Source organism: Rhipicephalus sanguineus, chromosome 10, assembly GCF_013339695.2.
Source record: "Rhipicephalus sanguineus isolate Rsan-2018 chromosome 10, BIME_Rsan_1.4, whole genome shotgun sequence".
Lineage (NCBI taxonomy): Eukaryota > Metazoa > Arthropoda > Arachnida > Ixodida > Ixodidae > Rhipicephalus > Rhipicephalus sanguineus.
In genome coordinates, this window is record NC_051185.1 from 4,536,228 (window position 1) to 4,548,961 (window position 12,734).

At 44.4% G+C, this 12,734-nt stretch overlaps 1 protein-coding gene across 4 annotated transcripts in view; it reads right to left on the minus strand.

Annotated features, from left to right (window-relative positions):
• The window catches only part of LOC119406865 (microtubule-actin cross-linking factor 1), a 252,161-nt gene that overhangs the window by 46,061 nt on the left and 193,366 nt on the right, over positions 1 to 12,734 (minus strand). For all 4 annotated transcript variants that reach the window (XM_049419656.1, XM_049419653.1, XM_049419654.1 and 1 more), the window contains 11 exons: positions 11,771 to 12,002; positions 10,782 to 10,948; positions 9,560 to 9,729; positions 8,812 to 8,971; positions 8,006 to 8,156; positions 4,995 to 5,380; positions 4,508 to 4,621; positions 4,338 to 4,451; positions 2,307 to 2,519; positions 1,466 to 1,627; positions 298 to 600 (listed from right to left, as the gene is read on the minus strand). In XM_049419656.1, the coding sequence (XP_049275613.1) occupies positions 298 to 600; positions 1,466 to 1,627; positions 2,307 to 2,519; positions 4,338 to 4,451; positions 4,508 to 4,621; positions 4,995 to 5,380; positions 8,006 to 8,156; positions 8,812 to 8,971; positions 9,560 to 9,729; positions 10,782 to 10,948; positions 11,771 to 12,002 (2,172 nt within the window). The remainder of the gene's footprint in view (positions 1 to 297; positions 601 to 1,465; positions 1,628 to 2,306; positions 2,520 to 4,337; positions 4,452 to 4,507; positions 4,622 to 4,994; positions 5,381 to 8,005; positions 8,157 to 8,811; positions 8,972 to 9,559; positions 9,730 to 10,781; positions 10,949 to 11,770; positions 12,003 to 12,734) is intronic.

The window sequence follows — 12,734 nt, forward strand, 5'->3', positions numbered from 1 at the left end:
CAGGGTAGCCATAGATGTGTGCCGATGCCTTTGCTAAGAACACTTTCCTCTAGCTCCACAGCAGCCAATGAGCCTCTTTTGCACTTTAATTTCAAGGTGGCATAAAAAATGCAGCAAAGGGAAGGGAGGATCAAGAGCAGCACATGAGTGTTACAGCACTGCTTTCCGAACATGAAAACTGCAGAGGGGAGCAAGGGCATACAGGAAGGTGATGTTCTTTCTCCTTTCACTCCTCTATTCAACAACATCCAGCAGAAGAAGCAAACATATTTGTGCGTGATAGAGCCAAGCTCTTACCTGGCTTAGGTCGTGCAGCTGTGCCTGCACGTGGGCCTTGTCGGCTGACGATAGGTGCCGCATGACCTCGGTGCCCATGGCCTGCAGCGAGTTCATGCTGCCCTGCCGGTCGAGCAGCAGCTTGTTGAGGAACTTCTGTTCCTGCAGCTGTGCCTTGAGCACCTTGTAGTCAGCCGACGGAGCCCGCTGATTGGCCACCAGCTCCTCCGTGTCTTCCAGCCAGCGTGCCACCCCGGCCAGGGCCTCCTGGAACTTGCCCGACTGCAGCAGCGCTGCCTCGAGCAGACGCTCGCGTTCTCCAACCTGTCGAGTGTCAGAGAAAGCTCCAGATTATGCATCTCATACACAGCATAGTTCTGGCAGAATAAACATGCTTCACACAATCGAAAGCAAAGTGTTTTATGCTGCTCAGACAGCTCTTTTCATAGGGATACATATTAGTGCAAATTAGGAACAAAGACTAGAGAAAGAAGGAAGCAGAACGGTCTTTCTCTAGTCCTTGTTTCCTAGTTTGTGCTAATATGCATCCCTTTGATGTCAACCAACTCATTCAGCAACAAGTCTTACTGAACCCTTTTCATACTTTCCAGCTGGAAAACTTCCCTTCATATTCAATGCAAGCTCATGGACTGTGGGATGTCACACTATTTCACCTACATCCTCATTTAATTAACAGTCAAGTGCAAACTTAAATCTCGTAAAGAAGTTTATGTGCAGTTTCGTGGATGTGAGCAACTTTGGCTGTAAGGCTGTACATGCATGGAATTAAAAGACAATGCCCCTAAATTGACTACCAGCACCAGCTGAAAGGCAGCTTCAAGAACCACTATCACCTAGAAGCATGAAAACTGTTGTATGAGAAGCAACAGCACTGTCTCATAAAGAAAAAAAAATAAAGGAACAAATCTGTCCTCAAACATAACAGTCTTGTTAAAACATCTGTCATCAAACATTGTGACAAAACTTTTGCTGTGCAGCTATCCCAAGAAGTGTTGGAATGATGGTTGACGAAAAGTAGTCGGCCGTTTTTTAATATCACTTACAATGTAAGGCACGAAAAATTTGTAGGGTCACTCGTGACACCTTTTGTAAACAGAAAGAAATGGGCCATCACTGAGCAGCAATCACATTAGGAAACTAACATTGGCAAATATTTATTCAGGACTACCTTCTCCTTCAGCTGGTTCCACTCGTCGTTGAGTTTGTCAATGTCTCGTTCCAGGAGAGTTGTGTTGACACCTGGCGATGCCGACTGGATCAGCGCGTTGCCAGCTCGATTCACGTTGTCAACTTCACGACCCAGTGGCTCCACATGAGACTTGCGGAATTGCTGCAATTGCCATAAAGGGGAGCGCTTGGCAACAATTCAGATTTCATGTGATGGAGAAAAATGTCTGAAATAACCAAATTCGGTCCATTTAGCCTCTAAAGTTGGAGTCTACACTCCTTAAACTACACCTTGTACTGTCTATTAACGCCAATAGTCCTTAGGATTTATGCAGTAGTTAATGATGACTCATTCATATTTTTGTTAGGAGCTTGAAAATAGTCATTCAATTATACGTGACCTCGGCATTCAAATAGTGCCGAGTCAGGTGACCAACAATATTTTGGGGGTCCTGGGCCCTCCGGGCATGTTTATGGGTGATGTGGGTGCTGAACTGTTGCAGAGCCCACGTCACCCGTAAACAGTACAAGATCCACCCCCTACAGGTGCAAGTGGCACAGCTGGTGTCCGCATGCTGCAAAAGGTGACTACCTCTACGCAGGCACTGCTCTTCCTTTGCAGCTGCTGCTGCTCGTAACTGGGGACCTTAATGTCCACAGTCATGTTCGAACGTTACATATTGTCAGAATGTTACATTTTCTTAGAAAATGCATTCTTTCTTTTCGTGGTCCCTTAAGAAACGTAACAACAGGATTGCACTGTACTGAACCTTCTTTCAGCAGGATAAGAATGCGGATCTCTGCCCACTACCAGACAGCTAGCACAGAGAACAGAGGCTGACCTTGAACTGCTCCTGCTGACTGCGCAAGCTCTCCACGTCAGCTGCCACAGGCCGGAATGTGTGCTCCTCTCCCAAAGCGCCTCCGACGCGCCTCTGGGTGGTGTGCAGGTCCTCGTAGAACTTCTCCAGTTTGGCCAGCATGGCCTCCAGGGAGCTGTGGCGGCCACGCGCCCGCTCCTCCAGTCTGTTGAGCTGCCTACGCAGCGTCTCCACCTGGCAAAAGGAAGACCTTGGTAATCGTGCTGTTCTCCAGAGTGCTGGTAGGCCATTTCCAACCAGCAGCACTCTTGATTAGAGCTGTGCGAATAGCAAAATTTTGGGTGCGAAGCGAATTCGAATATTGAAGTGTGAGTGCGAATCGAATAGAATATTTTTTGAATATTTCTCGAATATTTCTAGAATATTTTTCGAATACTTCGAAGCGAAACTGCAGAAAAAAAAGTTAGAGAGGATTTCTAAGCATATCCTTATGAGATAGCAACATGAAAGTGTTTCTTTTCACTAAGTTGATGAAGCACTGGCCGGGTGGTGTTTCATAGTTGTCTTATCAAGAATGAGGCAATGTAGAGGCCGAATTGTATTTAAGTACATGATTTGGTGCAACCAAAGTGTTGCCGACAACACTACACGTGATAGGCAAAGATGCCATTTCCTCAGCCTCTCCTCCTCTTTCAGCTTCTGTGCAAGCCCAACTGATGTGGCAGACAAGGGTATGCTCCCTTCAAGTCCGGAGTTCCAAATCTGCCTCGTAGATGTCGATCTATAAGAACATCTGAAATTTTGGATGCTAAAAAGCTTTGGCATCCAATTTTTCGGATTTCCTGCCCAAATTTCAGGTCCAAAACAGCATTAATTGAGCCCCTACCTCTGCACATCTTTCATCTAGTTAATACATTTGCGATCGTAACGGAGCTTGAAAGGCAGATTTGCCGCAATACCGGCGTGTGATGAGGTGAAGCATATTGAAAATCTAGGGACCACTTTCAATCGGTCATTGACTGTCTCTTGGCAAAGTTCGACCGTAACGGAGCTTGAAAGGCAGATTTGCCGCAATACCGGCGTGTGATGAGGTGAAGCATATTGAAAATTTGAAGGGGTCACTTTCAATCGGACGTTGGCTATTTGTTTTGGGGAAGTTCGAATAGTTCGAATAGTAAAATTCCAGTGCGAATCGAATCGAATAGAAAATACTATTAGAAAAATATTCGAAATTTCGAATATTCGCACACCCCTACTCTTGATCTAAGTGGAATAATTATTCGTGATGAAAATCCAAGCCTGTGTATTGCAACAGTAACGCCGGTGACAAATATATGGGCGTTATGTTATGACAAATACATGGGCGACGACAATATAGGCACAAATCAATATTTCAAAGAGCCTCGAAAATTAAGACAGCTTTATAGCAGCACAACTCACTCCATAAATGTAATATGTGATGCATACGGTCAACTGAAATTGCAGACGCCTTAGACTCCACCATTAAATATTTGCAACAGAGAAGATGTTCTTATTAAGGCTAAACAATTATGAGAAAGGAAGCCCCTATGCAACACTGTCATGCTGCACCAACGATGCTTTTCCCTCCCATTGACAAGTATAGCCATCATGAGATTTTGTGCCAATATGACCAATGTTGACTATACTCGTCATCAACAAAAACTGGTCCCACATACAACCAATGACAAGTATACTCGTCATAATTATGTTTCTTGATGCTCGATAACTATACTCGTCCATGTTGTGCGATTTGTGTCTCGGCTTTTATTTTATCTTTCATTGTATTGCCACGAGGTGAAGCCATCTTCCGAGTTATCTTTTTTTATGCAATTAGTGAAATAAAGGAACCCCACTGAATTGAAAGAATGGTAGCGTTTGATTCAGAAAAAAAAATTTCCGGTAAATATGGTGCAATTTTCGTCTTTTTCCTTTTCATGGTAGGGAAAGGGTTAAACGTTCTTGCAATTCTAACAGCATGTTTCTGGTTTTATGCGTCAACCACAAAAAGAGCACTGAAGCTGCGACACTCACCTGTGCTCGGGCACCCTTGGCGTCCTGAGTGTATCCTTGAGAAATGAGCTCCTGGCATTCCTGCTCCGCCTTGTCAACCTCGCGAGCAGCAGACGAGAGGCGCTCTTGGAAACTCTGCAACGACGCAAGCTCCGTCATGAAGCTGCAATCAAGAGGGACAAGAAGCTCACCTTCACTTGATCGATTTGGCTTCGAACTGTCTTGATGTCTCGTCCAATGGGGCCCATGGTCTCCAACTCTTCTTCCAGGCTGCTCAAGTCTTGTTGGGCTGTCTTTACCTTTGCCTATAGCGCAGGTGAAAAAAAAGGGAAATATAATGGATAAGAGTTGCACAGATTGAAAGGTCTTGCCCCTGTAACCGTGACTCACTGCTGCACTTGGTCAGGCAGAAACACCACCTTTTCTTAGCGGTAAGACCACTAGCAGCACAAATCTTCCATATCTGTCTAAATAAACTACTATTTGAGCTTCAAATACCACCCAATTGGTACCACATGTTTACAGGTTCAAAACACAAACGAGGGCATGAATAGGCAGAGATAAAATACTTTCTTACTTATACATCCCATACCCTCCATTTTTGTGCTCTGAATGTTGAAACATTAGCAAGCACAGGTGGTCCCTCTATTTTTAATAGAGTGTGTATCAAGCACTCACGTGGTACTGGGCCACCACCGTTCCCGCCTCTTCGAGCTGTCCGCAGCGGTCCTGCAAGTCGTGTGCCAGCTGCTGGTGCCGACGCACCAGGGCATCAAGCTGGCCGCGCACGTGCGAGGTGTCGCACTCTGGCGAGGCCGAGGCCAGCCAAGTGTCGGTGAACGCGCGCAGCCGATCGAGGCCGCGGCGCAGCTCGTCGGCTTCACGTGCCATGCCCTGCAGCCGGTCAAGGAGGCGAGGGTTGCGTGCTGCCTCGCCCAGAGCATCGTGGGACGCAAGCTTGTCCTCGAGTCGCTGCAGGCCGTGGCCCAACTCGCCAGCCTTCTCCTGGAACTCGCACAGCTTGCTTGAGACCTCATCCAACTGACGGCTCCTCTCGGTCACACCTGCACCAGTTGCAGGGACAAGGAAAACAAATCACATCATCTTTCCCATGAAAAGCTAACACTGTCTTAGGACTACTGCATAAAAAACAACACCTGTGCAGTACCTATGCTATGGAAAAGACCTAAGTAAAGTCAAAAATAAGAAATGGACAAGGCACCAATCTGGCCCGTGTTCTCCTGTTTGGGACCTACACTGTTTGTAGTAGTATCTCCTGTTTTTAATCCTGTGTCATGAACCGACTAGCCCAGCACCAGTGTACAGACATCTTGATTAAACCCTGGTAGGACAATTATCTGCTAAGTGGAATTACGAAAGTGGCAAAAAGAAAAGAACCATTAGAACACACACCTGGTTCATCTGACAGTACTTGCCCAATTCTAATACACACACGCGCACTTTTTGTTTGTTCAGAGTAGAAAACTAACATGGAAATGATATTAGAGTTCTCAAACACAGCAGAAATTTAACACACAGCCAACTTTTAAGAAAGAAAAATTATGTCTGCCTTCAGTTCTGGTTAATAAAGGATGAAACGTTCACAGAATAGAAATATATTCACAACCATTAAAATATGATAGCAGCCTCCACCTAGACTAACCACTTTGTTAGTCCATCCTGTAATGGAGTCGATTCTACGGCACACCAATAACACCAAAAGCAACTTGTTGCTGCTAGCTTAGCGGATAATATAACATCTTTTGAATGCACTTTACTGAAAGCGGAACATTGTTGTCCTGTTATGCAAGAGCCACCGCGGAAAGAAGTTTTTATTGTCACTGCGTAAATGATGCTGTCTGGGCCAGCTCTGTCAGGAGGTTGCTGCTAGCTAACGCTGTCTTGCTTTTGTATCTGATTGTACCATGGAGGCAGTTGTACAATCAGTTTTCTTGAAACAGAAAAGAAGTGTTGCAGAGCTGGGTAAATACCTTATTCACTCATTGTCACTTGAAGATCTTCCTAGGGCATGCCAAGGATGGGCATTCTCCCCAAGAGTTGATGAGTGTCAAGATGGATGCTGTTGCTATTGGAATCACCATAAAGTAGGCTTGCACGAATGTTCGAGCAGTTCGAATATTCGAACGAATATAACAGTACTCGAATTTGCTTCGAACCGAATTTAAATTATTCTAAATTTCGAAGTATTCGAAATGAACGAATAGACACATAAACCGCATGTAACCCCCTGTAAAGGTGCTTTTACTGCAGCGCAGCAGTGGTGTGCCGTGAAAACACCTTGCCAGAGAAAATCTGCACAGCTACGAAGCCCTACTTCAAGGTTAAGTGAACAAATTACCCTCACATCGATTCATCATTTTTTAGGAGCGAAGCTCCTTAGGCCCGCACACCTCCGCGCCGTCGAAGCTCCCTTCTCTTTTAGGTTATAGTGGCCAGTGGTTTAAGAGGAAATGTTTAGGCCTTGAGCGATTTGGTTCTAGCGCACCAGAAATTCGAGGTTAAAAGAAATAAGCTCGCTGCACAACTGGTTATAATGGTCGTCTTCACTTTCACCACCTTTATCGTGGACTGTGAATGACAACCATCATTCTAGTGCACTACGGGCGCTTCGTCAAAGGTAGTAGCAGATGCTCTCCCCACCCAGCGCAAGACAATAAGCGCGTGCGGCATTCCGTCGCCACCGTCGAAGCTCCCCGCCGCATCACTGCTCGCACCCCTCTCCCACCTGTCTCCCTTCCCTGCGCTGCGCGCGTCGCACTCAATCGCTCAATCATTCCCGCCAATGAGCGGAGCAGATGCTTTCCCCACCTGCTCCCCACCCTACCGCCTTCACGAAAGCCAGCAGCGAGATCAGGCGCATAGTCGTTTGCGTCCCATTTCTAAGGAGCTTCGCTCATTGGTTGTATTGGTACACGGAACAACCGCTAATTTTAAGTTTAAAAGCTTGTTATACCGGCTTATATGCTCTAATTGTAGTAAAGTTTAAAACGTAACGTGTTTTACAGGCTATCACTTGCATTCTATCAAAAGTCAAATCCTGCTACTATTCAAGGTTGCTTCCACTTCCCTTTGAACCAAAATGACATTTGCACATGCCTTGTTTCAATTTAAAAAAATATTGTGCAGGTTAGTTGGGTCATGACAACTATGCTCATTTTTCTTTATGTGATATATACTATTCAAATTCAATTCGAAATTATTTGACCAAATCACTATTCGCTTCGAACCTAAAATTTACTATTCGCACAAGCCTGCCATAAAGGTAAGGCACATGTGTGCCGACAAGCAAAGTTTGAAATATCTATTGACCATATATTCTAGGATAGAAATAATGAAAGCTTGGGTCCACAGAAATGTATGCACACTGGCTGGGACTTTAAGCCTGGATGGAAATAACCAGTTGAGAAATAACAATCTCTACTCTTTCAGGTTATGAAGCTGTATTGCAGCACGAGACAGTTTTTTTTTTTCTGAATAAAATGCATCAACTACCCTGACAGCAAGTTCATTTGAAACGTAGACTGTGCACAAGAAAAAGCACAAGAATAAGAAATCATGTCAGCTATTTCAAATAAAACAAATGCTCACATTACAGCAACAGAGAAAGGGCACTCATGAAAATTTTGAGAATGTCCTAGCTCACAGGGCAATAAAACAGGCTTGCTCACCGTGGTTGAGTTTCTCCCACCGGGCGCGAAGCGTGTCCAAGTCCTTTTTGACGCCTTCCTTGTCGACATCACAGCCCGCCAGGAATGTTTCGCCCAGGTTGCGTACACTGTCGTACTCCTGACTGTGCCTTGACAAATCATTTTTGAACGCCTGAAAAAGTCAGTTCATCACATCGGCCACTGAAACCACACTTTCCCTCATCAACACTGTGCATGCACTACCAGAAACTGAAGAAGCTGAAGGCACTACGGTTGAGTCGTACAGCGCAGAGTGGGAAATGTAGTATAATGTAATAATAAAAGTACTCGGCCAGCGTATAAGAACGAGAAGCAAGGGAACTAACAGACTCAATTTCTGCTAAAACCGCGTGAAGCCAACAGACCACAAAGCTGTACAGTTCAGTTAAAACCACATTTAATTTTCCCAATGCTTTAATATCCTTTACAATCTGTTGGCTCCGTCTGATTGCAGCGTCATATATGTTCTTTATGCGGCTAAAATAAGCTAAAGTATTTGGAAGACTTTCCTTCAAAGTTGACTAGCAGCAGTAATTTTTATTTTAGACAGACCAAAGAAATGAATGTTTGAGGGTGATACAAACACACGAAAAAATAGAAGCACTGGTATTTCTATGGCAACACATGAAATGTTAGCATGGAGCAGAGTCCATGAGCCATGCCTACCTCCAACTCTTTGCCCTAGGAAAGAATCAGATCAAAAGAAAAAAACAAGGGAAAAAAATAACATTTCAGTTTTCGCAGCAGTAGATGCTTCCGAGTGCAGGCAGCGAAGACTCTGTTCTCACCTGCAGTTCCTTGGCCTGCCTCTCCACTTCCGCCCGCTGATAGTTGACCAGGGTCAGAGTGGACAGGCGACCTTCAGCCGACTGCAGCCAAGGTCCAAACTTGTTAAAAGCTGCATTAAACTTCTTGCAGTTCTCGAATGCCCGCTGCAGCCGCGTGTGTCTGTCAGAGGGAGAGAGAGTCACAATGCAGCTACTTCCATAGAAAGAGCTTCCGCCACTTCGGCTACTTTCGACCAATGCAAGCTACTTCTACCAACCAGAAAATGAATGAGCTTTTAAAACCTTGCAGTCTGCATCAGTCCAATGCCTGTCCAAGTTGCACAGAAAGACTATGTTCATTTTACCATCCTTACTAGGGCATGCGACAAGTGCCTCCATCGGTAACATATATGAAAACAAAGTGCTGGTGTGGGCTTTGGACCCACTGCCCATGCGCTACCACTGCCTGCGTCACCACCACTAGAGAATTGGCTCTGCATGAACCAAGCATTCCCACGTTTCTGAGTAATGAGTGACACCTGTGAAACTGGTTTGTCTGCCTCTATGCTCAATTTTCAATTTAGAGACTGCCATAATTATCGGTAAAATTTTTGTCAAAGCCTCTAGCAAACCAAAGTGGCTTGCTATTACTTTTGCATGCCCTCCCTTTTTACTTGGGCCATTTTTCTATGGTCACACTATGTACTTAGACCAGCAATATCTATAAAAAAAGTAACAATAAGCAAATACGAGTGGCAAGATTGTGCACCTGTCGGTGGCCTCCTTGCGGAGCTGGTCCCAGCCACGGCGCAGGCCATCGAGGCGTGTGCGCAGCTGCTGGGCTTCCTGCTTGCGGCTCATGCGGGTCACCATGTCGGCTCCCTTGCTCAGAACCAGGTGCACCTCGTGCTCTTTGTCCAGCAGGCTTTTGTATGCTGGCTGCACGACGACATCCGAGCAACTGTATTCTTGCTGCTACCGTTGCATTGCTAGTAAAGCCGTACCTCAATGGGAAAGAACTTCACTTTAACAAAATTTACAATGCAACAAACTTTTGAAATGCTCCTTGGTATCGTCCCCATGAGCTATCCTATGGTCTTGTGCGCAAGAGAGAGAGAATTAAACTTTATTTTACAACCAGGCGGGCGTTCCATTCACCCAGAGGTGGACGACTTCCTTATTGCAGGTAGCCATGGCTTGCCGCCGACACCCGGCCAGAATTTTTTTTCATGCTTTGTGTAAAGTCTCGGCTCTCATGGTGACAGTCACACTACTCTGCTCTCTTCTTCAGCTACCATAATAGAGTATGCTTAATAATCAGATGCAGGACTATTTTAAAACAAGAATGGATCTTCTAAACCCATCTGAACAAAAGTTATGGTATGTTGAACATTCGTGAGAAACTAACTCATGAATGTTCCACATATCATGACTTTTGTTCAAATAGGTTTAGGATATCCATTCTTGTTTTACTGTATACAGTTCCCCTTCAGGTCTACTGTGACATGCATATTTACTTGATAACTCTCAGTTTAGGAAAAATCGTGCCCTCAAAACACACATGAAATGTTTTGACATTTTAAGAACTACATAGTTAACCAGAAAAAATAATTGCACATTTGCAATCAGCACACAAATATACGTAAATTCAGTTTCATCAATATTGATCAAGAAATTATAAAAAACTTCCAGAACCATGTCCCCCCTTTAATAAAACTCTCAATACAACAAAGGATTTTGATGCAAGTATGACTCCATTGTATCGAAGCTTTGACTGTATTTCCTTAGGGGCATGTAGGAATTTGGTGTAGTGTGTGTTTGTAACGTGTGTAAATGTGCGGCATAAAGAAGGAACAGTATCGCGCTTGTCAAGACCAGCGAACAGTGTCCTTGGTGTTGACACATCTCAAGGAACCTAAGCAAAATCCGCAGTGCGCTTCACAGTCCTCATGCACCATGTCAAATCAGGATTACGCACGAAAGTGACGTACCTCAAACTCAGTGACCTGCTTGTGAAGAATGTCGGTGTCGGCTGAGATCTTCAGGTCAGGAGCAAGGCTGAGCTGGATGCCACGAAGCCATTCCTGAATGCTGTCACAGTTCGAGAAGAAGCCTCGGTCCTCCTTCAGTGATGACTCCAATTCTGCTTTGCGGTTGTCTGAAAACAAGTCATGAATGAACATCAGCTCTGAATGCAGAATGGGCACAATACCATTATGACACACAGCAAAACCCCGATCATACGACTTTGAGGGAACCACAAAAAACCTTCGTATAAGAGAAGAACTGAGATTATGAGCAGCAACACTCAGTCTTGCCCAAAAAACGGGTACAGACTGCCTAAATAGGCCCACAGCACGAGCTTGCACTTCTCCAAGGAAGGTACATTAAATTACTAATTTAATTATATTTAATTAACTAGATGAATTAATCAAAATCAAGGTTTTTAATACATTATCTGTATGGGGGTTTGCCGGGACCAAACCGATTCGTCGTAAAATGCACGGAGCTTATAATGAAGGTTCCCCTCCATTCTGTTCGAGTGAAATCCGCACTGCCGTGAAGCCACACTTCATGTTAAATGTGCATATCACCTGCACTCAGATTAACTTTATTTAACGTTTAAAGGTACGTTACATAGGCTAAGCATGTCAGATTTGAAGACTTGACATGTTTTAACACTTATAACTTACACCCTAGTATTATTCAAATCCTGCTACTATTCTAATTCGCTTCAGAATTATTGAACACAAATTACCGTTCGTTTTGACTTTGCTTCGAACCAAAAAAGTGACATTCACACGAGCCTAGTGCAATTAGCAAGTGACCCGTTTTTGAAGGGAAAGTAAGCTCACACACTTGTTTGAGTAGCAGGAATGCACTAGTCATTCTCAACTAAGCAAGCCGTTTGGGTTTTTTTATTCTGCAAAGAAAACCCAGCCAAATGTATGCCTCTCTGGTAACAAATTGACCAACTTACTGATCTTGCGGTTGAGGCCATTGTAGAGCTTCTGAGCACTGCCCAAGCGTGCCCTGACCTCCGAGCGCGAGGCTGCATCAGAGAGCAGCTCACAGAGGTTCTCGGCTCGGGCTTCGGCTTCGGCCAGTGGTGGTCGTTGGGCTTCAAGGCGTTCCTCCAGGGCTGCCAGGCGACGAAGCTGGGCCTCACAGTCTCCAGCCTCCGAGAGGCGCTCAAAGTCATCGCCAACACCCTGCAGGCATCGATTAAAAAAAAAATGAACCACTTATGGTCTTGGAAAAGTTATGGACGTTTGCCACAAGATCACCAAAGAAAATAAGGCATGTGCAAACAATTTCCAATACGAACTGCACGCAAACAAAGCAATAAACTAAGGCATTCTTTTAACAGCACTGTGCGTAAGAAGAAACTGCCTATCTTTCTCCCTGAAATAAACTAGGATGTAAAGACTATTTTATATTATTTGTAAGAATGGCTGTTCATTTAGAAGCTTATTCTAGATTTCATTCAATTCAACTTGCTTCTAGCACTGTCTGATTCATACTAGATTCAGGCTCAAGCATTACTGTTTCTAGGGATGGGCGAATATTCGGGCGTTTCGAATATTCGAACCAATATTAAAGCATTCGAATTCGCTTTGATACGAATTTATATTATTCGAAATTTCGAAGTATTCGAAATGAACGAATATATGTATGTTTGACCGCACATAACCCCCTGTAAAGGTGGTTTCACTGCAGCGTCGGATTGCTGTGCCGTGAAACTACCCATCCAGGCGAAATCTGCACTGCTGCGAAGCCACACTTCAAGGTTAGGTGTACATATTTTTTTAAGTTTAAAAGCGTATTATACGGGCTTATATGCGCTAAGGATAGTAAGTTTTAAATTGTAACATTTTACCTCTTATAACTTGCAACCTACTGCTATTCAAATCTTGATAATATTCAAGCTTGCTTCCACTTCA